General features: G+C 46.0%; 1 protein-coding gene and 1 long non-coding RNA gene across 2 annotated transcripts in view; one reads left to right on the forward strand and one right to left on the reverse strand.

The window, feature by feature from the left end:
• The first annotated feature begins 3,336 nt into the window (after positions 1-3,336).
• On the forward strand, positions 3,337-5,963 carry LOC105353629. Its single transcript, XR_908358.3, has 3 exons — positions 3,337-3,854; positions 5,596-5,722; positions 5,851-5,963. It is a non-coding gene; the product is annotated as an uncharacterized LOC105353629 (long non-coding RNA).
• A 100-nt stretch (positions 5,964-6,063) lies between these two features.
• lrp5 (LDL receptor related protein 5) overlaps positions 6,064-26,828 on the reverse strand; it is a 51,992-nt gene continuing 31,227 nt past the window's right edge. The window contains exons 12-29 of the mRNA XM_023955524.1: positions 22,626-22,842; positions 22,402-22,555; positions 20,951-21,086; positions 20,627-20,871; positions 19,345-19,529; positions 19,047-19,195; positions 18,792-18,969; positions 17,332-17,525; positions 14,369-14,574; positions 14,087-14,277; positions 12,082-12,291; positions 11,877-12,002; positions 11,551-11,787; positions 9,845-9,955; positions 9,525-9,758; positions 9,310-9,452; positions 9,135-9,229; positions 6,064-7,683 (exon numbers count right to left, since the gene is read on the reverse strand). Of these exons, the coding sequence (XP_023811292.1) occupies positions 7,365-7,683; positions 9,135-9,229; positions 9,310-9,452; positions 9,525-9,758; positions 9,845-9,955; positions 11,551-11,787; positions 11,877-12,002; positions 12,082-12,291; positions 14,087-14,277; positions 14,369-14,574; positions 17,332-17,525; positions 18,792-18,969; positions 19,047-19,195; positions 19,345-19,529; positions 20,627-20,871; positions 20,951-21,086; positions 22,402-22,555; positions 22,626-22,842 (3,330 nt within the window). The 3' untranslated portion in view covers positions 6,064-7,364. The remainder of the gene's footprint in view (positions 7,684-9,134; positions 9,230-9,309; positions 9,453-9,524; positions 9,759-9,844; positions 9,956-11,550; positions 11,788-11,876; positions 12,003-12,081; positions 12,292-14,086; positions 14,278-14,368; positions 14,575-17,331; positions 17,526-18,791; positions 18,970-19,046; positions 19,196-19,344; positions 19,530-20,626; positions 20,872-20,950; positions 21,087-22,401; positions 22,556-22,625; positions 22,843-26,828) is intronic.

Genomic DNA, 26,828 nt, shown 5'->3' on the forward strand with positions numbered 1-26,828 from the left:
GACACAAACACACACACACACACACAAACAACACACACAGACACACACACACACACACACACACAGACACACACACACACACAAACAACACACAGACACAAACACACACAGACACACACAGACACAAACACACACAGACACACACAAACAACACACACAGACACACACAGACACAAACACACACAGACACACACACACACCCACACACAGACACAAACACACACAGACACTTATACAAACACACACAGACACACACACCCCCGTTTTATAAGAGGCATGTACCTGAGAAAAGCGGAAACGTTTTGGAGAGTGAATGCATTAAAGTGGCGTTCCTGTTGTCTCTGATGTTTTTCTGTTTTTTTCATAGAAAAATGATGCTGCACTGGATTTGAATTTAACCAACAGAATTACAGCCTAAATCAACTTAGATAAAACTCAGATTTTTAAAATATCGTTCCAAGCAGAACAAAGAAAACTGTAAATGCTTAACCCTTGTGTTATCTTAGATGACCTCACCCTTACATTGACGTGTTCTCCCTACCATGACAAAGGTGGATGAAGGTGGAAAGATTTCATGTAATCCATGGACACCAGTGAAGATCACAAATCATTGAAGAAAAAAGGTTCAGAGCACTGTCTAGTGGGTCTAGATGACCCAACTCCCAACGTTAAAGTGCCTAGGATAGAACAAGGGTTACACAGCGTCTGGTTCAGGTGAGGTCAAGTTGTGAACCCGTGGTGGGTTCATCTGCCCATCTTCTGCTGCTGCCTGTCAGTCACATGACAGACCTGGACTTCAGGGATTTACCTCTAACTGGCAGACGCCTCCCCTTAACACCAGATATAAAGTTGTGGATGGCAGAAAACTTCTTACAGCTCAACCAGGACAAAACTGAAGTTCTGTTCAATGGTCCTGAAGACAAGAGAGAGATGATTTTACCCAAACTTAGGAATTTTAAATCTTCTCAATGTGTGAGAGATCTGGGCGTTCTTTTTGACTCTGAGCTGAGCTTTATGCCTCACATCAGAAACGTTGTGAAAACAGAATTTTATCATCTTAAAAACATTCCCAGAGTCCGCCCGTTCCTCTCTCTTGCCAGCACAGAGGTGCTGATGCTTTTATTTTCTGTCGTTTAGTTTTTCGTAATGCCCAGCTCTCTACTTTACCAAAAAAGTCGCTTTCAAACTAAACTATTGCAGAACTCAGAACTCATTCAACTATTGCAGAACTCAGCGGCACGATGCAGAGGAATGATCTTTTCTTTGTGTCTGCATATCAGCCTGCAGACTCCTTTTGTTTTCAGTGAAAGCCCACCAAATGCAGTGAGCTTGCTGTCTGCTGGGCGTAGAGCGACACTCTCGAACATCTGGTGAAATATCTTGGCTGATATGTTGTTAGCCTGAGCACCAGTGTCCACTCTAAAGCTCAATCTGTGCCTCTGTTTTCCTAGCTCTATTTCAGCGTAGGCCTGTTCTTTGTCTGTGTCTTTGGAACATGCAGAAACAGAATCGACAAACACTTCTGGTTGCTGCTCATCATCCATGACAGTATGCACCTTTCTGGGCTTGTATTTAGTGTTTTTAGGCTGTCTTTGCGTTCTGCACATCAAAGCGAAGTGGTTAAACTTCTTACAATTGTTGCACTGGCGTCCCTTTGCTGGACAGTCCTCAATGCGGCTGTATTGTCTTCCACATGCTCCACATTCTTTGTTTGGAGCCGCCACGTTGCTATTATGACTTTTGAATCTGTGGTGGGACGAGCATGGCGTATGTGATTTTTGGTTTATTGCATGAGCAGACTGGGAGGAAATGTTTTGGCACCTGCCATTGCTTTTAGTTATTTCTGAGACAGCTCATGCGAAATTACGATGTCGATTGCTTTTTCTAGAGTCAGGTTGGGGCCTTGACACAGTAGTTTTTCCTCAACTCGTGGTGAGTTGGTTGCAATCACAATTCTGTCTGTGATCATCTCATCACTGTTTTGATAATTACAGTCTTTGACCAGGAGCCTCAAATCCGTTAAAAACTGATCAAAACTTTCACATTCTCCCTGTATCTTCTCATGGAATTTATAGCGTGCAAAGATTGGGTTTGCTATGGGCGTGACGGATTCTTCAAATCTATTAAAGTAAGTTCTCAGTACCTTTCTTTCATCAGCTGTGAGAGTCCACGTGCTGTAAACATCTCTGCCTTTTTCTCCAATCCACAACAACAGATAGCTGTCTCAATTTACCGGTCAATCTTCGTTCCAACACTCACCTATGGTCATGAGCTCTGGGTCATGACCCAAAGAACGAGGTCCAGAATACAAGCAGCTGAAATGAGCTTCCTCCATTAGGTGGCTGGGCGCTCCCTTAGAGATAGGGGGAGAAGCTCGGTCACCCGTGGAGAGCTCGGAGTAGAACCGCTTCTCCTCCACATCCTGAGGACCCAGTTGAGGTGCGTCGGGCATCTAGTCTGGATGCCTCCCGGACGCCTCCCTGGGGAGGTATTCCGGGCATGTCCCACTGGGCGGAGGCCCCGGACACGTTGAAGAGACTATGTCTGTCGGTTGGCCTGGGAACGCCTTGGGGTCCCCCAGATAAGCTGGAGGAAGTGGCTGGGGCGAGGGAAGTCTGGGCATCTCTGCTCAGTCTGCTGCGACACGGATAAGCGGAGGAAGATGGATGGATGGATGGATGGATGGATGGATGGATGGATGGATGGATGGACTATCATTATTATCTGTATGTTTTTAATATTCTACTTTTTTTATTGTTATTGTACTTATGATATCTAAGGTTATGTTTTAATCTTTTTGCGTATTTTTTTAATTACTAATATGGTTTTATTCTGATGTCTCATAATCCAGTGTTTCCTCTTGGGGATCCATTGTTCTGGGGCACTACCATCTCCGTCTGTAGGGGGTGCTGTTGCTGCGGTGCCCATTCTCATTGGGCCGGCTGGGGTCCCGCTCTGTGGTCTAATAGCCATGGAGTGGGCCCTAGGCTGCGCTGTGGTAATGACCCCTGTGGTCCGGCTGGGCCTTGGAATGAATGGATCCCTATTAAACCGTTCAAGAACCAAGCCGGACCTTTTCTTTATGCTGCATGCTTTGTTTTTGTTCAGGGTTCTACTGGGGGAACTGGGTGGGTGGAGGGAGGAATCTGCTGAGGGAGGGGTCCCATCGGTGTGTGATTGTCCTGTGTTTTCTGTTTTACATCATTTTCATTTTTTATGATTATTTTATCTGCTTTTATGTTAAGCGCTTTGTGTTTTTAACCAAAATGAAAGGCGTTACACAAATCAATAAAGTTAGTGTGTGAAAACAAACTGTTTTTTGTGCTTTTGAACGGATGTAAAATGCTGCAGCTCAGAGGGGAGAGTAGAAATGAAGCTGAAAGCTAGCTGCTAATGCCAGTATGAAGGTGTTGGCCGCTCCACACTATTCTATGCTACTCTGTCATGTCAAACACCGGGTGGAGATGAACCCAGCTGAGGTTTGAGGTGGAGGTCAGTGTGGTGCTCATGTGAATGTTGAGAGGAACAGTCTTATTTACCTCGATTGTAGAGTGCATTGTGTTTCCTGAGAACCCTGGAACCTTCAGGTCTTTGAGGAGGATCAGGGTCGGGCAGAAGCCTTTCCCACCTGACCTGCATCGCTGATTGGCTGCCTCAAGTGTTTCCACATTCTCAATGAACACCTGAGTCAGCTAAGCAGCAGCTCCAGATGGCAGGATGGTGAATGTGGAGGAGCAGGCTTGATATCCTTTCACACTCTGGATCTGAAGCACCTTTACCTACATTTGAAGGCGGAGCAACAGGCTTGGCCAGGCCCGATCCCATGCTGACTCAAGCACAGTAACTCAACAAAGGTTTGTCGGACATTTTATATTAATAAATGCATGATGGTTGCAGTAAGGGATTGCATGGTGCAGTGGTTAGCACCCTCGCCTCACAGGTTTGAATCCCGGCTGTGTTCTGTCTGTGTGGAGTTTGAATGTTCTCCTCATGCATGTGTCTGTTTCCTCCCACAGTCCAGAAACACGCTCAGGCACAGCCATGACGTTTGTAATCGTTTCTCATGGGTTAAGAGGTAGACAGGAGTGTCTTTTTCACAAACAACACATGGTTCATTGGTGGGGGGTGGTTGTGGTATTGGGGCGGGGGTGAGAGGATCTACCAACAGCTTGTTCTCCGCATTTGAACCGAACCGCGCTCGGGAGGCAGTAGCGTTCAGGGTCTTAACATGGGGGATGTTAATAGCTCGCCAGTGATATGGTAATTGCCCCAGTACCATTGCTCATTCCCCTCCAGGAATCGAACCCTGGTTTCTTGCGTGGTAGCAGGTACCCAGCCGCCAGAACGTGTCCCTTTGTCAGACAGACATTTTCAGGTTCATCATGATCCACAGCTGTCTTCACAACTGCCCTCACTCTATCAGCTGCTCATCCTTGTCAGGTCATCAGCTCTGCTATTCCTCTTCATGGCTTCATCCGCCTTACATTAGTTGTTGCAGTTTCTGCCACCAAGCCTGGTCCTACAGCATCACAATAACCTGTAGGCTCCGCCCAGAACGTGTGGATTAAAAGCAATGATCCTTCATTTTACATCCAAAGGCAGGACGAGCTCCTCACACCTGAAAACTGAACTGAGAATTTCTGCTTTTAGACAGCTGCCATGACTCAAAAAGGAAGTAACACCTTTTCTAAAGATATTACAACAGAAAACCCAGAGAATCCATCCATCTTCAGAGCCCGCTGAATCCTTCCTGCAGTCAGGGGTCAGCTACTGTTAGGGGAAGGCAGGGTTCACCTTCAACAGGTCACCAGTCTGCTTCAAGGCCACACACTCACATCCAAGGACCTACGGAGCATGTTCTGGACTGTGGGAGGAAACCAGAGCGCTGGAAGAAAACCCACTCATGCATGAGGAGAACCTGCAAAGTCCACACAGAACAAACCCAGCAGGGATTTGAACCTCTAGCTGAGAGCGCTAACCACTGCACCACCGTGCAGCCTAGTGAAAACTCTGCTAAAGTTCCATTTTACCAAGTATGTTTGTCAGATTTATATTCAGATAATGGACTGACTGTAAAACAAGTTCTGGCTCAATGATCAGATCTGTTCATGTAAAAAATCGGATTCATGTGCTAAATGTAACTTCATGTCACTTTGCCAGAGTGAGTTTTCACTGGATGAGTCATCGTGTTTACCATCAAATGCAACAATCACTAAGTGATAGGATTTAGTTTCTGCAGCTCAGGGAAATCTGTGCATTGAGATTTTAGGACAGTCTTTATCCTTAAAAAACCATCAGGCCGGGATGCTACAGGAAGAACGGATGGGCTGCAGCTCATCCACGTCCTGCTGGACTCAAACGCCTGCTCGTGTGTGTGTGTGTGTGTGTGGGGGGGGGGGGGTCCTCGCCACTATAGTGACACCTGAAACCCTTTAATTCTTTGATCAGGATCCCTTTTTCCCCAAGATACCTCACCCACCTGTCTGGTCCTGCAGCGCCTCCTGGAGGAGGTTGTCAGTAACTGTACAAACTGAAACCCAGACATATTTTCAAATGACTGAAAGATCTGGTGTGTGCTGTCGTGCTCACATTTAGGTGTCACCCTGCTGGGACGCCATCAAACGGCCGTCTGAGCTTCAACTTCATCTGCTAACAGAAAGAATGCACACAAACGTGGGAAAAAGTCACACTGGAGCATATCTGCATGTGTCAAAGCATCGAGGTGAACTTTGTCGTTGACCAAATACTTTCTTTCTGCACCGCTGTACAAAATCCTCTTTAAAAATGATTCCGTGCGATTTCCTGAATGTTTTTTTTTTCATTCTGTCTGTGTTTGTATGAACTTTACAGACCAAACTCAGCTTGAAGTGGATCAACTCTCAGAATCTGAGATGGAAAAACACGTTTTGACCATAAAAATGTCCCTTTAGCTCAGAGTGGATTTATAGGACAGCAGAATTAGGATCAAGACTATGAATTACATTCCATACTTACATCGTCACCAACCTTTAGTTGTTTTTTCTTTTGGAGTTCATTACCTGACAAATGAAAAGTAACTCAACCTTCCTTAAAATAAAACCTTTATTATATAAAAATGCTTTTGATACAAAATCTGTCACTTTAAGAAAGTTGAGACAGCAAACAGGCTTTCAGTGGTGCAGCGGTTCATGTGGGCTTCAGCTGAGGACCACCAAACATGGAGGAAGACTTTCAGAGGGTTCAAACAGGCATCAGTGGAAATCAAGTCTCAGTAAATGTTCAAATCTCCACTGCTCTTTTAAAGCCAGAGGGTGGCAGTGATGTGCAGGCTCAGAATCCCTCACAGCCTCCGTGCTGTGGTACAAACGTCCAGCCCTGCAGGTTTAGACGTGAAGACGGACCACATATCTGTCTGACAGGCAGACTCTTCAACCCTCAGGGTTGGACCAACGCGTGTCCTGAAAGCCAACCATCATCCCGTTGGAATGAAGACACAGGAGTGGATTTCCTTTCAACCACTGAAGCTGCAGAAGTCCTCTGGTGGGGCTGGACGCTCCAGAGGTGCGAGGCTGAGCGCCTGACCCACAAACACAGCAGGGGCTCGGCGGTGAGGAAGTGCGTCCTTCTCTTTGGGGGCGGTTCTTCAGACCAGGGCAGTGATGTTCACAGGTGAGTCAGTCTTTATGGCTTTCATAACGTCAGGACCAGGGGCTCCGTCACGTTTCTTCCAGCATCACATCCACCACAAGCGTAAGAACGTCTGTGTGCGTTTTCATGGGGGGGGGGGCTTTTTGGGTAACGGGCTTCCATGATGGGTCACGGCTCTGCTCCCCCTGTCAGAGCTGCCCCCATCTGCCCCCAACAGCACAAGCAGGGCTTGAGGAGGCGGAGTCAGAACCACAGTCTATGCAACCCAGAGTAGCAGCAAATGTAGTTTAGGTAAACAGGACGGAGGAGGAGGAGGGGGAGGAGCTTCACCCTCTGAGGTCCTGTAGGCTGCAGGTAGTGAGCTGCTAAGCATAGAGCTCTTTCTCCATCCTAGTCCAACAGCCAATCGATCAGCAGATCCCCACTTCTGTGAGGTCTGGGGGCGGGGCTGAGGTCTGGGGTGGGGGTGGGGGTCTCTCATAGCTTCCAATAAAATGTGGAGGCGTGAAGAAAGCAGTGGAGGCTGGACGTCCTGCAGGAACTGGTGGACACTTGTCCTTGGTGGACTCCGTCTCTCAAGACCTTAAGAACACCTGGAATGATGGGAGGCGGGGCCAGAACCAGAGCAGTTGAATGAAGCGGCGAGGTGAAGCTGCACGTTTGCACAAGTGGTCAAATGGATGGGGGGAGGGGCCTCTTCCCTCTATTCCTCAGAGAGTTCCCCGATTGTAGAGGGGTCATGAGGAGTCGGTACAGGGGGACGGGGGCGGGGGGCATAGGTGGAAGTAGGAGCGTTCGGTGGAGGGGGAGGGCGGGCAGCTTTCCTCTGCAGACATGTACTGGGAGCGGGGCGTGGGGGGTGGGGGATACGGGTCCGAATCCGAGTTCAGGTCCATGTAGTACTTGTTGTGTTTGCCGCTGTGGGCCGATGCCTTCCAGCGGCCCGCTGAGGGCGGCGGTCCTGCTGCCAGGTGGTGGGGGGTGTAATCGCTGTCACAGACGTCCGTGCTGCAGGGCGTGGTGGGCGGGGCAGCACCACGGATGGCGTGATATGGTCTGCAAAAAAGGTGACACGTTCAATTCTACTACAAGTCAAGTGGTATCAACCTGCAGACGTGTGTGTGTGTGTCTGTAGGTTTGTGTCTGTAGGTTTATGTGTGTGTCTGTAGGTGTGTGTGTGTAGGTGTGTGTGTGTGTCTGTAGGTGTGTGTGTGTGTCTGTCTGTTGGTTTGTGTGTGTGTGTGTCTGTAGGTTTATGTGTGTGTCTGTAGGTGTGTGTGTGTAGGTGTGTGTGTGTGTCTGTAGGTTTGTGTGTTTGTAGGTGTGTGTGTGTGTCTGTAGGTTTGTGTGTGTATTTGTAAGTGTGCGTGTGTGTATGTGTCTGTAGGTGTGTGTCTGTGTGTGTGTCTGTTGGTTTGTGTGTTTGTGTAAGTGTGTGTGTGTGTGTGTGGGTGTGTGTGTCTGTAAGGGTGTGTGTCTGTAGGTGTGTGTGTGTGTGTCTGTAGATGTTTGTGTATAGGTGTGTGTGTGTCTGTAAGTTTGTGTGTCTGTAGGTGTGTATGTGTCTGTAGGTGTGTGTGTGTGTGTGTGTGTGTGTGTGTGTGTGAAGTCACATGAGGACTTGCACAGATAAACACAATCAGGAGTTCTCACTTAATGGATTCGTTTCTCTAAACGGGTGAATAGATGTTTCTACCAGAAAAACTGTCTCAGCCAAATTCTAATCACACCATTCTAAGCTTAGAATGTCACGTTTAAAGATTTATGGCATCACGCATGCTTCAATATTTGGTGGGACAAAAACTAAACACATCACCAGAATAGAGCACATTTGAGGCCTGAAGCTGTGTCCAGAATCTTCAGAAATCCATCAGGGTCTGCAGAGGATCCTGCCTCCATGAACCTGAATAAGGTGCTTAGAGTGTCTGCATGGCTACAAAAGATGGAATCCTCCATTCACAGCACTGCAAACCTTCATCCTGGTCTCATCTGGATCTCCTGCAGTTCAGGTTGTGAAAAGCTCAGCTTCGCCATCGAAGCTGCAGCTCTAATGTTAGGTCACACACTGAACAAGCAGGGAGGGGCTTCTTCTTCTCATTCTACTGGTTACTAGCTCATGTCTGCCACCTACAGCTGGAGGAGGCTGGGAGATCTGGTGAATCCCTTTTATCAAAGGTTTGGTTTCATAGAATTCTGGACGCGCACAAACCACCATTGTTCATTTCTCCTTCATGATCAGTTTTTACACAGTTGGCACTTGTGTGAATTGAAGGGGACGCCATCCAATACCAAATCCAAGTCCCTGACTGGTCAAAGCTTGACCTGGTTTAACTTTTAACCCACGTCCAATGACCATTTTACACAGAGCTCAAAAACAGTTGTAAAAACATGCATAGCTATGCGTGACAGCGAGGGTTTTAACTGCAGAAGCCCATAAACATGCATAAACATAGACACCGCGCCGGTGGGAACACGCCAACTAGATAATGACAGAGGGACACGGATACCTGTATGATCTGGTGGTGGATGGGCTGTTGGACGAGTAGATCTCAGTGTTGTAGAGGGACCGGTCAGTGGCTGGAGAGGGAGGCGGGTTCAGAATCTGCGGGACAAATCAGCAGGTTGTGTAACCTGAGAGGAGGGGGGGTGACTTATGTTGAGGCCGTTTGCGGCAGGTCAGACCTGAGGGTAGTAGGCTCCTTTGGTGGAGGAGGAGCTGCTGGAGGACGCTCCGGTCACATGGTTCCGGTCGTACAGAGGGGCCCCGCTGCTGCTGCTGCCCATCAGGCTGACCGAACTCATTATGGACTTCCCACATGAGATACCTGCAAACCCCCAGGTGTCACTCACATGGCAGCGACCCCCAATCACACCTGCATCTCGCCGCCTCAGCTCACCTTGAAAAGTGCCGTGTTGGGAGCTGCTGGGGGCAATGAAGTTGAGGGGAACATGAGGGGTCCCGCCGATGTAATCACGAGGGAAAGTCCCGTTGGGACCCTTATAGCAACGCCACTCCACACGCTGGCAGGCAAAATAAACCCCCCCAATCACAAACACGAGCAGCATAATTGCAATGACGGGGATGATGGGCTTAGGGTCATGGTTGAAGCTTGAAGGAGGGGGGGCATGATCTGTACGTGGAAGAGAAGGATAACACAGAGTCAGAGGAGGAACACCCCATCCTCTCAGATATCTTTGCACGCTTCATCCTCCTCACCACAGGCGAGCTCGTCCAGGCCGTCGGGACAGTCCGAGTATCCGTCACAACGCTGCTTCTTAGTGATGCACTGGTTATCGCCACATCGAAACTCACCAGGGGAGCAGATGACTGCAAAAGAGGAAGAGACACGTCAGAGGGAGGAGCTTGGACAGAACAGGTCTTATGTAGAGGAGGGGGTCTTAAAAGGAGGAGAAGGAGGAGTCTCGTCAGGGGGCGGGCTCTCATCCAAAGGAGGAGGAGTCTCATCATTAGAGGGGGAATCTAATGAGTAGAGATGTCCCAATCAGGCTTTTTTGGCCCCAAAGTCATTTGATTTTGAGCGTCTGCTGATGGATGTAAAGTCCGGTTCTGATACTTTAGTAACACACAAAAATGAACAGATCCAGGTTGCTCTCTGTTTTGATTTCATTAACCTTCTTTCATCATTTTAGCACTTCTGTTAAGTAGCTTGAAAGATAGTACAGCTATCAACTAGAAAAATAGTTAACTATTAAGAACTATAAATAGGTGATAATTAGTCATATGAGACGGTTGGATGACTGTAGCTTTACCATCTTCAAGCCACTGAACATTGTTGATCAGATGTGATTCATGTCTCAAAAAATAATGATCAATGTTTTGAAATGATTGTTGTATGAATATGATGATGAGTGTTTAAGACTAATTCATATTAAAGGAACCATTTCTTAGTTTTGTACTTTTTCAGACATCACTGATTTTTTAAAATCCCTGTTTCCTGGGATTTTGTCTGACTCCCGAAGAAGAAAAGTAAATTATCAGCAAAGATGAATGTGTTTAATGTGTTTATTATAGTTCCAATCACGCACCATATGCAGAACTTAAAAAAGAAAAGAACTTTAAAAAACAAACAAACATGCGTGATGCGGTGATCGTGACACCGCTAGGGGAGCTACCGCTAGCTTTAGCATCTCATAAAGAGAAATACTAGAACGACTCAGCAGAGCATTTCTGGGAGGTGGTTGGAGGAGGGGAGGGGCTGTAAGCTACCAGGAGAGAATGTAAACATGTAGATGACGGGAAGTCAAGGACGCCAACGGTCCCGCCCACAACTCAGAGGTGAATTTCTGACGAACTACTGCCGCTCTGCAGAAACTAGGTCCTAAAAATTGTCACAGGTTTTTTTGATGTGGGCTAAAAACTGTAAAATCATCTAGTGGGAAGGCTTTGAAAATAGATCAAAAGAAGATTTGAGTGAGACTTTGATCTCTGCTCTGTCCTTTTTGCTCCCAAGAGGTAAAATAGTATCAAAAATGAGGGTTAATAAAAATATCCTTAATATTGTTGTTGCTTTCTTAAACAAATAGTAATTATCTGGTAGAAATTGATCATGCTTAGCAGCAGACAGCAGTTGTTTTTTTCCCCCCATACATGAACGTTTGCTTGTCTGGGATGAGGATGAGAGAGCAACAGTCTGAGCAGTGAAGCCTAGACTTCCCTCTTTCAGCTTACTGGAAGACAACAAGCTGTTCCCTGAGGCCTGCTCCATGTTGGACATGCTGCAGCAGAAGTCCCGCCCCCGATGCCCACGCGGTGCTGCAGAGCAGACGGCACTCACACTCTGGTGGAGACTGAGAGGCTTTGGCGGATGACCCAGCAGGAGACTGAGAGCGTCTGCACCAACCTCTACCCTCCTCCCTTCTGCAGAGCTTCATGCTGTCTGTGGACAGAAGGCGACCGCTCACCTTCACAGTCGTGCTCGTCCGACTTGTCGGCGCAGTCCGGCTCTCCGTCGCAGCGTTTGTGAGCGTCGATGCAGCTGCCTTCATCACACTGGAAGTGGGACACTGAGCAGACGGGGCAGTTGTCTTCATCACTGCCATCCTCACACTCGGGGAAGCCGTCACAGCGCCACGCCAGAGGGATGCAGTCGATGTCCCCCGTGGAGCAGGTGAACTGCTCTGGGGAGCAGGTGGGGGGCTCTAGGGGAGATAGTTGGTGTCAATCATTCACTGTTATGAGGAAGACTCATCTGTGATGAGACGGTTTCACCAAAGATGAGGGTGCTCACCTCCACAGCGCAGCAGGTCTGAAGCCAGAACCAGGTGGATTGGGCAGGAGCAGCGGGGGGTCCCATCACCTTTTGCAATGCAGATGTGAGAGCAGCCCCCGTTGTTCCGGGAACAAGGGTGTAACTCTGGAGACAAGGTGTAAAAACACATGAGAACTCAGAGTCTTGTCAGTCCGTGATGCTGCAGAGACCTGAAGGCCTGTACCAAACTCCCGGGGGTCCATCTCCTCCACAGCATGGATGGATGTCAGGAAGGATATGCGGCCCTGAACCCGCGTCCGTCTGTCTCCTGTCAGTTTATCCACCCGTTCAATCATCTGCTGCTGCCGGTCGATCCAGTACAGATGTTCTCCCAGAACCGTCAGGCCCATCGGCTGCAGAATGTTAGAGTCCTGCAAGACCACACGGTTGGCTCCTACCAGGGAAAAGAGACGAACAGTGAGACAGCATGTTCTGGGCTTCAGACGTCTGCACCAGCTGGATGGCATGTGAGCGTGGGAACACCTGTAGAGCGCACAGGTGAGGTAAGCTTTCTCGTTACCGTAGTCTGCCATGTTGTGAAATAACAAATGTTGTTACAAAGGACAATCTGGAACTCGACCTATCATGGACAAAATCCAAACGTAGAGTAGTTGTTTTTTTTAAACAGTGCACCCTGTTCTGTTTCTGATTGGCTGGAGACCTTGTCTTCTGTATAGCGGAACGCTGAGCTCTTCAGATCTACAGAAATCTGTGATCGATCAGATCTTCATTCTAAGATCCAGGACCTAATTTCTATGAACTTTGGTAATTTAAATAAGAGAAACGTGTGAAAATGTTCATGTCTGTGTGAGAAAAGTGTATTTAGTCAGTGAGGAGTTTTACTGCCATAAACGTGTGTAATCTTTCTCCGTGGATTTCACCGATCACGGTTATTTTTTGGAACGTAACTCCTGCAATAAACGAGGGAACTCTGTACTGGTGAAAAGGTAACACAGATATGTGCGTAGCTGCAGCAGAAGACGTAGAAATGTGCTTTTTACTGGATGAGAAACAGACGTGCAGGACACAGCGCAGCTGCGCAAACTGTTAGATGAGTGATGAGCTGCAGCCCTCAAAGTCTTTACGAGGACTATGACGGGAGAGCATCCATTATTTGGTTTTTTTTAAATGTATCAGTATATTTTTCCTGAATTTTTGTCTTTGAAAATCATAGTGTTATTTGGTCATTGCTTTATTTAATAAATAATGTGATTTGATTAAAAGGATCATGAATGAATGAAACTTTATTCATATAGAACTTTACAACTCATTGAAGGTACCAAAGGGCTTCACAATAAAAAAGAGATCTAAAATGGGAACAAAAGTTTTAACTAAATTAGAATATAATTTTCAATTCAAATGTTTTCATCTAAATTCCATGTTATATCATTCTCACTCCACGTCTCTGCTCCTGGACCGACCCTCCTATCAAATTTTAGAACCCAATGTGGCCTCAGGAGGATCCTACACCTTGATGTTGGTGGGACTCCAGAGACACCAGCAGCTTCAAACATGTGCTTGCTGCTCTGTAATGCTCTTTCAGCAGCTGCTCTCTTAATCTGAAGCATTTGTCTGGCAGAAACCTTCCTCATTCTGCCTTTATCTGCACCAACCCGTGTCTCTGAATCAGCCACAGCTCTCTTCATGCTACGATGATCACCTCAAGTTTTCCTGAAATATCTGAGGTTTTCATACATTGTCCAAAGTATTTAACTATTTCATGCTTTTCAGCAGCAGAGATGCTTTTTCTTGCCATGCCGCTTGAAAATGTTGGTCTGCTTAATAATGTGGAACGTCCTTCTTTAGTAGTTTTTCCTTTAATTGAACTCACCTGGAAAACTAATGACCACAGGTGTCTGAGATGGATGTCAGTGATCCAAAGAGCCCAGAGGCACAATATCATCCATCAGTTTGGTTGAGAAACAAAGAATTTGATCTTTTTGACACTTAAGTACAATTTGCATAATAATTTGAAACGCACTGTATAAAAAAAGGTAATGGGGATCAAATTTCCCTTAAAGTAGCACTCAAATGAAAATGCTGGTTTTGGTGTTTTTAACATGTTCTTGTAGCATTTTTCTGATGATGGTCATGTGAAGAAAATTAAGCTTAATATGACATTTCTGAGTATTTATCTATTTAAATCCTTGTGAATCAGGAGCAGATGAAGAAGTAGCTGTGGCTCTCACCTGTCAGGTCACTGCTCTCAATGCGTTTGAGGTCAGCATCGATCCAGAACAGTTTTCCCAGCTTGTTGTCTAGTGCCAGAGCGACAGGTCGGATCAGACCTGTGGTGAACAGAGACTCCCGTTCGGTCCCGTCCAGACTCGCTCCTTCGATCTTGGCGGAGCGCTCCTGCACTGTGGTGAAGTACATGTATCTGCAGAAACACAGACAATACCCAGATGTTCCTGTCTTGAGTGGGCTCAGTGGGCTAGTGAAGGACGTGTTGTGAGAACGACAGAGCTCACCCCCTCTCAGCGTTGACCACAATGGCCCTTGGCTTGTCTGTGTTGTCTTTAACCACCACACCGACTGTGTGGCCGTCCATCCTCTGAACGTTGATGGTGTTGGTGTTCTCACAGGTCCAGTAAACATGGCGGCTGTAGGGGTCCAGGCTCAGGTCGTGAAGCTGGTTCTCCACTGGCTGAGCTGTGCTGGTTGCCATCACTGAAGACTGGGGACAGCAATGACACCAAGCTAGGATGAAGTCCTGAAGACTCTTTTTGCATTAGAATTGGTTCAAGACTTTGGGCTCCACAATTAGGCAAACCAGATTAGTTTGAGTTCCCAAACTTTCTCACATGACTGAGTATCACCCATCTTACTAGTTAATGGTTAATACAGTAATCTCTGTCTGCTAATAATTCAAATCTAACAGTCTGAACAGTTCTTTCAATGAATGAATCACCTATCCAATGACTGTCATTCCTCAGATAGTTTCACCTTCCAAAACCTGTTTTAGTCATACCAAGAAAAACCGTTTACTCAATTTTCAAAAAGCGTCATAAACACTAAACGGTGAATAAGAAAACATTACTGTAATAACTCTAATGTCACTTAACATTAGCTGCATTTCTGTATTTGCTGTCATTGAATGTCAAGTGAAACTACATCTAGACCAATAAGGTAGCTGAAACCCCCACGCCCTGGTGTTTGTGGATGAGGCTGGGTTCAATCTGCAGGAGACGGGCCATTTTAAAGAATCACCAACCAAAGAGTTGGAGATTGTCCATTCTGATAAAAGAAAAGCCAAAGTCATTGAGAGGAAAGTGTCATCTTGGTGGCTCTGTCTATTTGAAGGAGACAGGGATTTGCTTTGGCAACAGGAATTACCTGTTTTGGGAGAGACAACATTTTGCTGCTGATCCAAGCTGTTTGGACTCAAAGAGCTTTGAGAATTTAATATCTGTTTCTAGAAATGAGCCAAAGCAATGGAGAAAAACATGTAAACTGTTCAGCATTTCTGTTCAACTTCACTAGTTTACAAGGAGTGAAAAGCTGGCAGACATGACAGTAGGAATTTCTGAAAACATCCAACAGAAGTAAGGGAAGGTTAAACTCCTGTTGGTGCTGGGGGGGAGGGGGGTAACCACTGTGTTGGATGAGGAGGGTCTGATGTCTAAAGCCTGAATGCTCCAAAGCAGCCGATGGTTTGAAACGCAGCGCCTATTGTGAACACTGGGTGGCAGTACAGCCCAACAGTCTGGGAGGAGGAGTTTCTTCTCGGTGTCCGTCAGTCTCTGAATCTGGATCTAGGCTCCTCCCCATGGATCCTGAAGGATTCCTTCCACTTGGACCCTTGTTTCTGCTGGTTTGACATTTACTGTCAATACCCCCTTGAGGTTTTCAGGTTTTTTTCTTTTACAGTATTTCCAGTTGGTGTGTGAGGGTCAGGGCCCGGCAGGGGAGCGGTCCGCCACAAACCTGCCTCCCGAGTTTCATCTTCCAGTCAGTGGAACCCTCCAGGGCCTTTGGGGGGTCATGGCTCCCTTTCATTTACTGCTAACCAGCACTAATTTCCCAGCAAGATAGTTCCTTTCATAATCTTTTTGAATAATATTTTGGGAAAGTGACAATTTTTGGGTGTCAGATATTAAAGGCCAGGAGAGACTCTGAAGTAGTGTTACAGCTTTGTGATGATCAATAGATTGGGAATTAAAAATATAGATGTAATTAGCATTTACAGCTAAATCCGGTTGTCCTGGTTCCATTCCGGCTTGGACCGTTCTGTGTGGAGTTAGCATGTTCTCACCATGCATGTGTGGGTTTTCTCCAGGCACTCCGGCTTCCTGCCACAGTCCACAAACATGCTTCATAGGTTTATTGGTGACTCTAAAGCCCAAATCCAGGCCTGGAGGGCCGGTGTCCGACATGTTTCCAACCAACCTGCCATTGAAGCTCCTTATTGGCTAAACACACCTGATCCAGGTAATCAACTGCAGATGGGACAGGTTCTCTGGAACACCAGCAGGAGGCCGGCCCTCCAGGCCCTGTACCTTGCTGTGCATGTAGGAGTGTGTGGGAGTGATTGCTTGGACCTGCAAATAAACTGGGGACCTGTCCAGGGTGGACCCCGCCTTTGTGCAACAGTTACCGGGACAGGCTCCAGCATCCCCGTGACTCCAAAAGGGATATAGCTGATTAAGAAAATGGGTGGAGCTAAATCAGGTAACTCCATAATTATGGAGTGATATTTCTGCCACCACGTTGTACACAAAACTTTCTAAGTTGAACACAAAACTTTCTAAGTTTTTTGCTCAAAAATTGCTTTTTTGCTTTCAAAAACGTTTTTTTGTTTTCAAAAACGTTTTTTGCGTTTGCAAAAACGCGGCTGGGTAGCTCGGTTGGTAAGGTGGGAAGCTACCATGCAGGAAACCAGGGTTCGATTCCCGGAGGGGAATGAGCAATGGTACTGGGGGCAATTACCATATCAATGGCGAGCAGTTAACATCACCCAGTGAGGGTCCTTAGGCAAGACCCTTAACGCTACTGCCTCCCGAGCGCGGTTTCGGCTGCAGCTCACCGCTCCCCAAGGGGATGGGTCAAATGCGGAGAAAGAGTTTCCCTTCGTGGGATAAAATACAGTGTATAAAAAAAAAAAAAAAAACACATTTTTTTGCGTGCGTTGTGTCAAATCTCGCTTTTGTCTTATCTTTGATTTTGCTGACTACTTTGAGCGCGACTTAGCGTGATATGACTGCCACTGGCATGGCCAAAAAGAAATTCGCATGCGTTGTGTGTCATCTCACTTTTTTCCTATCTTTGCTGAGTTCAGTTTCGGTTTGACGTGACCAAGCTGCCATCAAACAGCTGCTTGGTGACTGCTTTAGGCCTGTTCATCATAAAACCGAATTACTATTCATTCCACAGTCAGAAAACTGCAGCTGTTGCATGAAATGGTTATGTCAAGCTCCGGTTGTGACGTGGTTACCATGGCTCCGTCGTCTCTGGCCCTCCGTATGTTCTGCCGTCCGTCAAGCCAGTAGATAAGTCGGTCCACCGGGTCGTAATGAACTGCTCGGGCCTTCACCACGTGAATGGGCAGTATGATGTCAGGACTCTGCTCTCCCAGAACCATCCTGCTGATGCTGTTCTTCTGAGTGAACAGCAGGAAACTGGACGGAGCTGCAGACAACAGGAGTTACGGTCAGCGTAACTTCATGCAATGCATGCTGGGGAATACAAAGGTATACACTGGGGGTGTAACGATTATTTAACGCAATCGATGAATTGATTTTTATTCCTACAATCCAACCAGGTAGATTTGTCTGAGGAAAGTTGTTAATCAAACTGATTTAAACCGTTGGAAAAACATTTCAAAATTACATACATCAATTATATAGATCATGGAAAATAGTATTCTGATTGGGACGTGGCAGGTTTATTTAATATAACGTTAAAAGAACTGAGTGCATCACAGCAGACAACACTCATGATGACATCATCAAGAACAGATCAACCATCATTCCAGTCCAATGTGTGGACAGACTTTGAATATAGTCATGTGACCATCCAGTGTCTAGAATGTTCTAAGAATGTTCCCTCTGGATTCTTTGGATGTGGAAAAACAACAGTGGTGAACTTTAGGAAACTAACGTGTGAATGGATTTGACATTCATTCTAGTTTACTTGCTTGTTTGGACACAGATTTCATTTATACTTGATGATCTGGAAGAAATCCAAGAATCTGGAAAACTTCACTGTTCAGTAGCAGGAATTTCTGTCTGAGTCTCACTGCTGGAAGTTTGGATGAAGATGATCTGGATCCACTTTAGAGGATCAGATTGAATCTGATCACTCAAAACTAACCAAAATCGAATAGGAATGGTATTTTCGGCCACAAATTATGATATGAATCAAATTGTAAAATAAATTGTTACACCCCTAAAGAGAACAAGCACACACATCTGTAAGACAGGAGACCTAGAGTTTGTGGTTTAAGTTCTTCCTATTTTTCATGTTCCCCCTCAGCACACCTGATGATGCTGAGGGGGAAACCCGTCCACAGGCAGGAGACGCTCCACCTCAGATCGGGCCTCATCCTTACCGCTACATGCTTGACAATGTTTTAACATCCTTCCAGATGATTCATCTTCCCTTTTTTGTACTTGTAAATAAATTCCTCTGCAGTAAAGGTGATGTTAGCTTTTGACAGGAATCTGATCACATTGCTGTCCAGCTCTTCTCTACAATCCCACCACTGAGCTCGTTTTCCAGCCATCCCTCCCAGCAGATCAATGCTGTTCAGTTCATCAGACAATGAACTCATCTGATCCAACATGGAGAAGCAGTGAAGCTGCAAACAGCCGTCCAGTTGTGTGAAAAGGAGGACAACAACGTTCAAATGGAAGCTGTCCTTCCAACCCTGCTTCTGACAGAATCGTTACTCACAGCTGCAGTTCCGGCCGTCAGGGTTCAGAGTGTAGTGGGAGGTGCAGCGGCACTGCGCACCGGTGGGCGTGGCCAGGCACAGGTGGGCACAGTCGCCATTGTTGAGGGAACACTCATTGGTGCCGTCCTGACGGGAAGAGTGGAAGACCAGGATGTCCATCATCAGCTCCAGCTGACCCTGAGGAGGCAGAGACTGCTGTGATGAACACTGACATCCGCCGTGGCTTCCTCACACTTCCTCACACTGTTCCAAACCTTTAGAATCACTGTACGGTTCAGCCCCCCCCGTTTGTCTGCACGCTCAATGGTGCGCAAATTGAAGTCCGTCCAGTAGATGAAATCCTTGTACTGAGTCAGCCCGAACGGGTGGGGAAGGTCGTCCACCACGATCTCCCGCTGAAGGCCTGCAGACACACAGACGAGCCTTTACCAGCCGAGCCAAGCTACGCTGCAGCCGCCATCAGTACCAAAGTGGACTTTCAGGGAACATCCCACACACTCTGTGCTCTGTGGATGTGAGGTGGGTGTAGAAACACCATCACTGACAACTAACCCAGCATGTTGGAGCTCTCGATCATGTATGTGTCCAGGTCGGTCCAGTAGAGTCGATGGTCAACGTAGTCAATGGTCAGCCCGTTAGCACGCCCCACTTTTTCCACCAACGTTGTGATGATGCTGCCATCCATGTAGGCTCTAGCTATGCGAGGAAGACCCCCCCACTCGGTCCAGTACATGAACCTGCAGGAAGAAAAAGCTGCTTCAGAGCAGAAAGTCTACAAGGACTTTACACATGTCCATCATTTCCCAGCTTGAGTGCATGGACATCTGTTATGCATTATCTGGGTGCATGGTAACTGTACACTGCAGCTTAACCCCTCCACACTCATCTGCTGTCAATCATCAATCCGTTCTGTCACCTGATGAGGAGAACACATCTTTGTTCCTCCAAGGCTCATTCATATCAAACCGTTTTTATAAATACTCAGAAATGATGAAGTGACCACAAACATATCAGCAGATGAGTGCAGGTCACCCAACTCCAACAACTTCAATTCTCAGCACACACACACACACACAAAATGACACCAATAAATCTGTAGATTTGAGTCATTATATCATGTCAAACTGGAGGCCTGCATAATAATATCTGATTACTACTAGAGCTGACCAATGCGCTGAAGATCTCCTGAGCTCAGAGCCTCACAGCGAAGAACTTGTTTCTAAAATGAGACACCAAGTCGATCAGATAAGGGAGCTTCCAGCAGAGCAGAGATCTGAGCTTCAATGCACGTTTCCCAGAGACAAACTCAGCTTTATAACAAACTTCATGTGGACCTTTTTCTTTCTTTCTGACACAAACTCTTCAGTTTTTCATGCCTGTTACTGTCTAGTGGGAGTTTTTATCTGAAAGTACAAAGGAAAGCTCTGGCTTCATTTCATGACTCATGATGTCTATTGCTTGGCTAGCTTTGGTCATTTCAGGATGAAATCACGACACAACGCCAAGCCAAAGTTCTTAAACATTGATTCCGTCCAACTTTAACTAGTTCAATTGTTTTAAAATGCAGCGCTGTGTTTGAGCTCGGCACGCCTGGATTATTAGGTATGAATGATGTCAGGATAAAGAAGCTACAGCTGTTGGTTGATAACTAATGTTGGCAGGATAACATGAAAGACAACATCCAGATTAAGCATTGTATGTTCTATGCAGTCAGTGTTGAGGACATTAGAATGTTGAGGACATTTCTGTGTTGCAGCAACAGTGAGAGAGTGGAAAAGTTAGCATAACTATAACATGAAGGAAAAAAATCAGAGGACAAAGCTTCAGGACCCACCCGTTAGCTGGGTCCAGTGCCAGGGAGCGTGGGTTGTCCAGTGACCGTGGATTATCCAGATCTTTACAGACCAGAACCTGCCGGTACTGGCCGTCCAGGCGGGCCACCTCGATGCGATTAGTGCCAGTGTCTGCCCAGTAGATGTTATGACCCATCCAGTCAACTGCCATGCCTTCTGGGTAGTCAAGTCCAAACTCAATGACGTGTTCAACAGAGCTGCCGTTCATGTACGCCCTGCTGATCGTCTGACAGAGAGAGACAGAAGATAATCTTGGAAACCTTTCTGCTCATCACCACCATCAGTCATTTACTCGCCTGACCCACCTTGGCCTGTATGTCTGTCCAATATATTCTCTTTTCAGAGACATCGAAATCAAGAGCGGAGGCCTCCTTGATTCCTGTCAGAGGAATGGCCACATCATTGCTGTTTGTTCCCAAAGAAATGCTCCTGATGCTGTCCCTAAGACAAAAATGGACAACAAAAGCATCTTACAATCCCTGCTGGTCTGACAGTCAAGTGAATATAGTCTTTTGTGACATTAAAAAACAAAAATGAAGCAAAGGGCTTCTCTTTTGAGGAACCATCTCCCAGCGTCAGTTCAGTGGACAGACATCATGTCTGTGTTTATGGCTAAACTTTAAACTTTCTTTTTTGATGAAGTTTATAATTGAGGATAGAAAAGACAAAAAATGTCAGAAATATGTATTGTATAGGGATGTTAAATCAGTTGTAGGTCTCAGCTGATGTAACTGGTGGTCTTTATGAAACAAGGCCTAGAAATGAGACAGAGAAGAGCCCTCCTATGGGATAAAGCCTCTGTGTTGATGAACATTAATGAACTGATAAGGTAAAACAGCTGCCGCAATGGAAAAGGAGCTGCTGCACAATTCCATCTGTTTCCTGAACACTTCCAACAGCCACACGGATGGAAGCTCCACACGTTCATGCAGGCTATGTCTGCTATCCTTTATGCTATCTGAAGGTTTCATTCAAACAAAAACATCCATCTGGATTGCTGTAGCTTCACCTCAAATGTGTTCCTAAAAACATATGTGTATCTGTAAGAGGCCAAAACCTGTTTGTCTTCTCTGCTGACGTCTGAAGTCCTGATGAAACAAAGATCCTTTCGTGTTTGTCTATTACCTTCTGCTTAAAATGGGATTTATAGACAAATGAGGATTAATACACGTTTGTTACCACAGTTCCTGCAGATAAAGCCCACATTATCACCTTCCACTGCCATGCTTAGCACTTTACTCCAGAGTTTTGCCTCCAACTCTTGGAATTATCCAAACTCTTCAACTAAAATTAAAGTAGTTCCAGCAGAATGCGATGCGGAGAAAAGAAGCTTTGCAACACTTTTTGATCCAGCTGGTTTGCCCTGAGGCACATCAGCACTAAGCCGCTTTTCTCCCCATCAGAATCTGTTGGAATAGCGTTCATTGTGTAAAAGGTTGAAAAGTTACGGTAGATGAAAGAATAAAATAAAGACCAAATAACAAAATGTTTCAAACAAAAGTTTTTTTTGGTGTTCAAGGGTTAACAGGTGTTTGGTTTTGCTGCGGGCCGACAGCAACAGAAACTCCTAAACTCTGCGGTGGTTAACAATTGTTGGCATTGACGGTTCATATACATTTCTGAGAGAAACTGAAGGAAGGATCATTTTTCTGTGTTGTGACTTTAGGAGAGCTGTTTGAAAGAACCCAAACGCCGGTTATCCTCAACACTCAATGCATGTTCAGAAGAGTGGAGGAGTATTTTGTTTGGTAGGTACCTGTTGGTGAACAGCAAGAAGGCCTCCGGTACCACGCAGGTCTGAAGGTCTGGGAGGAGCTCCATCCCCATTGGACAGGCACAGCTAACTGCCCGCCGCCGCCAGAAACACAGGTGGCTGCAGCCGCCGTTTTCCACCGCACAGCCGTTTGTACCTGGACACGGGTCGTTACTTTTCCCTGTTGAATACTTTTTCACATTTATCTGTATAAAAATAAGCGTTACCGTGGGTTTCTGTCACTTTGGTCGCCTTCAGCCCCATTAGGTCTGGCAGCTGGTCAATGATGATTTCTCTCACAGCTGTCACTTTGTGAACCCTCTCAATGCTTCGTCTCTGCCAGTCAGTCCAATAGATGTAATCACCCAGGAGAGTGAAACCAAAGATATGAGGCAGCTTGTCCTCCAGCAGAGTCTTTCTGCCCGTGCCATCCACATTGATCACCTGAGACAAACAGGAGGACATGGAGACAGCATGAAGTAACCAACCTTTTAGAGCTTTTGTGGGCAGATTTTAGTGATATCATCACATCATTGATAAACCAGACTGTTGAGCAAAGAAGAAAAACCAAAAATGGACACTTGAGAATGAAATAAGGAAGCATGTTATTTGGTTTCAACAACTGAACATCTCAGATCAATCCTGACTTGCAGCTTTGGAGTTGCATTAAAGACATTTCGTTGATTCATGAAGAACACTAAGTACTTGGGGAGTTGGGGCGGAGTTCATTCAGGTTTATATCAAACCAAACTTTATCCATTTTTAACATGCAAATACTTCAATGTTTCAATGCCAGCCCAGACCAGCTGAGCTATTCTTCCAGGATACAAGAGGAGAAAAACTGAACAGGAGAACATTATGTGTGTGTGGAAATAAATCCACAGAAAGCGGCTCAAAGCAAAATCTAATTTTTACCAAACTGTACGTATCTTACATCTGCTTATCACCCCATTGAAACATTTGGAATCATGGTTCATTTCATTTTGTCAAGGAGGTAGAGGAGGAAACAATGTGGTTAAACTAGCTGGCAGCTCACAGAAAGCTGCATCCAGGTACTCTGAACGAAAGCTGAGTGAAAGGAAAAAATGTGGGAGAAAAAGGTGCAACAGCAACAGGGATACCTCCAGCTTTGGGAGGATTGTTGTTCATTCAAGAAATGGTGACAGATACTGGAGTCAGGGGGTCAAGAGCCACACGTACAGAGGTCACGGACTACAGATGTCACGTTCCTCATGTCAAGCCACTCCTGATCTACAAACAGCTTCAGAAATGTCAGAAATGCTAAGGAGAAAAGGAAACAACCTGTTGATGATGTGGTTTCCAAGTCTTTTCTCCAGATAAAATGGCATTTGGACATCAGGCTTCCAGAAAGGTAGAGTGGAAAGGTACCTAACCCACAAGTGAAGTTTTCCCAGTCAGTGATGGTTTGGTTTGGTTTGGTTTGGTGTCATCTCCTGGTGTTGGCTCACTGTGTTTTCTGAAGTCTAAGGTCAATGCAGACATCTACTAACAAACCATAGAACCCTCCAGGTTGCCCTCAGCTGATAGGCTGAACAGAAATGACCACAGTGCCTGACGTATGTGCTGAAAAATAATGCTGTTTGATTTGTCTAGAGTAATGTTCACATTTTTTAGACACTAAACTTTAGGTTGTCATGTTCTATAGGCCATAATCATCAAGACTATGGGATATAAAGGATAGCAATGTTTCCACCTACAAGTCATGATGCTATATAATTCTATATAATAAAGATGACTGACATGACAGCTTTGAATTTTCATTTGTTGCTTCTTTTATTTATGGAAGGGATTTTTCCTTCCTTAGGATTTTAGGTAGAAAAAAAATCCATCTATCCATCCACTTAACTGGCTGCATCCCTTTTGGGGTCATGGGGCGGCCAGAGCCTAACCTAATGGGGCGAAGGCGCGGTTTTGTCCTGGGCAGGTCACCAGCTTGTCACAGGGCCATACAATCACACACACTCAAGGTGACACCTACGGACAAATTGGAGTAGTCAATCAACCTATGAAGCATGTTTATGGATGGTGGGGAAGCCAGAGTGCCTGGAGGAAACCCACGCATGCACGGGGAGAACGTGCAAACTCCACACAGAAAGGTCCTAGCCAGGATTTGAACCAGGACCTCCTTGCTGTGAGGCAAAAACGCTAACCACAAAAAAGTTTTATGAACTTAAAATAAATGTACAAAACTAGACTAACTAAATGCCCTGCATGTCTATGGATCATAACAGTGTCAGTTCTAGCGTGTGTGCATGTGAGTGTGCACGTCTCCAAAACCGAAACTGAGACCTATAATTGAGAAAGCTGCCTCTGGCTTGTCCTCCCCCTTATTGCTGGAACTAATACTGGACTAGCATTGACTAAAATAGGTGTACTTACTTTTAGACACACAACAGTAATGGGCACGAGAGCGCAGGGTTGTGCGTGGCTTGCTGCCATCCCAGAGGGACTTCTGCACACGCAGACATCATCAGCGAGAGCACAGAAAACAACGTGGTGAACTTTAGACCCGACCACCATAAAACAAGAAAATCGATCAGATCCACGCGATGATAACACGACACACCAAAGGCATCAGAGGTTCCCCCTGCTCATGAATGCAGCCTGTGCACAACTGGCTAAGATAGATGGCAGCATTGGTTTGCTTTCATGTGATGAGGACAGAATAGAGGGGTAATGTGCAGGAACCGTGTGGACAGCTGGAGGTTCGACAGCAAACCGGCCCACTGCTGAAGGCTTTGCTTTTTTAACAGCAGCTTACTTTTGCCAGCAACAACAGCTAAAGCGGGCAAACGCGAAGAAACCAGGGAAAGACATAACATGAGAAGGGATGAATGCCAAGGGAAAGAAAACACGTTGTTCTTAATCTCCTAAACTTTGCAGCACAGTTAGATTTCCATTTGTTCTTATTGTTTCACTAAATACGGAGCGAGAGGGGGAACAAATTGAACCACTAAAATAATATCAGTCTATCCATTCACTCACCCAATCTTCCAGCCTTCCACCCATACATCAATGGAACCATCCATCCATAGCTTCATTTCCAGGCCGTCTTAACCACAGCAGCTATAGTCTTCATCAGTGCTGCTGCTGTGCTCTTGGTCAGTCTCAAACACCACTCTTTCCCCTAGTGAACACACTGAGGACGCTAAAAGCCGTCCACCTGCCGATGACACTCATTTCACCCTTTCATTTATCATTTCACCTTTTTCCACCTAATCATGTCATGTGTTGTAAAAAATGACACAAAACGTCTCCATATTTGGCCTGTTTTAATCTGGACATTGTTTATTTTAACAATGAGACTTTCAAAAGTCTCTGTCATGACTTTATTCCAATCCTCTTATTGAGGCTTGTGGGGACTTTTCCAATTCCTTAGAATAAGTCTTGGAGCCACCACAAGTCCAAACAGTTCTCCGAGGAATCCAGGGGGTCTAGCAGACTGATCCGAGCTGCTGGTTTAACCACAGTTGCCTCAAACTGCTCCAGGGGGAGCTGGAAGAACCAAGGACTCTAAAGCGACTAGGTCCTGTAAGAACGAGAACGAAGAGATGGGATTCTGAAGTGGACCAATCCAAACCCTCCCTCTGTTTGGCTGCACTCAGAAACCTGTCCATCAAAGTTCAAAGCAGAGCAATCCTGGGGGAGTCCATCTCTCACTTACAAGTCTGACTTACAGCTGGCGGTGTCAATCCAGCTCTTGTTGTGTTTGTATGGGAATGTAATGGTCAGGCCATGTATCCCAGACTCCCACATGACATGCTCTACGTTTCCGAGATGCGCTCACAATCAAAAAGAGATTTCCATTTCAAATACATTGTGACAGTAGGTCATGTTTATCCATTTGAATATCTTTTCAAAGAGTGAGGTGGAGCTTGGCAAAATATAAAGCGTTCACTTTGATCAGCCTGCAGTCAGAGTTTCCTGACCCTTCAACAAAAAAATCCACTCATTTATCACTGGGACAAAATTGGACATGGCTATCAGAGTGAAAGAAGGACAGAGAGACTCCCCTTCTCTCCCCGTTCCTCCTCCTGCACCCAGTCTTTCTCCTTGCCAGCTTTTTCAAGAAGTATTGAGCACAGGAGCGTGATTTTTCTTTTGCCCCGTCTGTTTCCATTTAGAGGGTGAGCATGCTTCATTTAATGATGGACATGGAGTGGGGGAGAGACAAAAAGACAGAAAGAAAGCCAACAGAAAAGCAACAAAGGTCTCATCAGACACGCAGGGAGGAGTCAAACCGTCCCAGGACAGTTCACATACGCTCACAAATGGATATTCTCAGATAAGACATAATGAAGCATGCCGGCTGGGATGAACAGCCAAGAAAACAGAAGGATCCCACAGAGACACATGCAGGGCCCAAAACCCAGCAGCGATCAGGAATTCAGCAAAAACTCCACACTCAT

Source organism: Oryzias latipes, chromosome 6, assembly GCF_002234675.1.
Source record: "Oryzias latipes chromosome 6, ASM223467v1".
NCBI classification, from domain to species: domain Eukaryota; kingdom Metazoa; phylum Chordata; class Actinopteri; order Beloniformes; family Adrianichthyidae; genus Oryzias; species Oryzias latipes.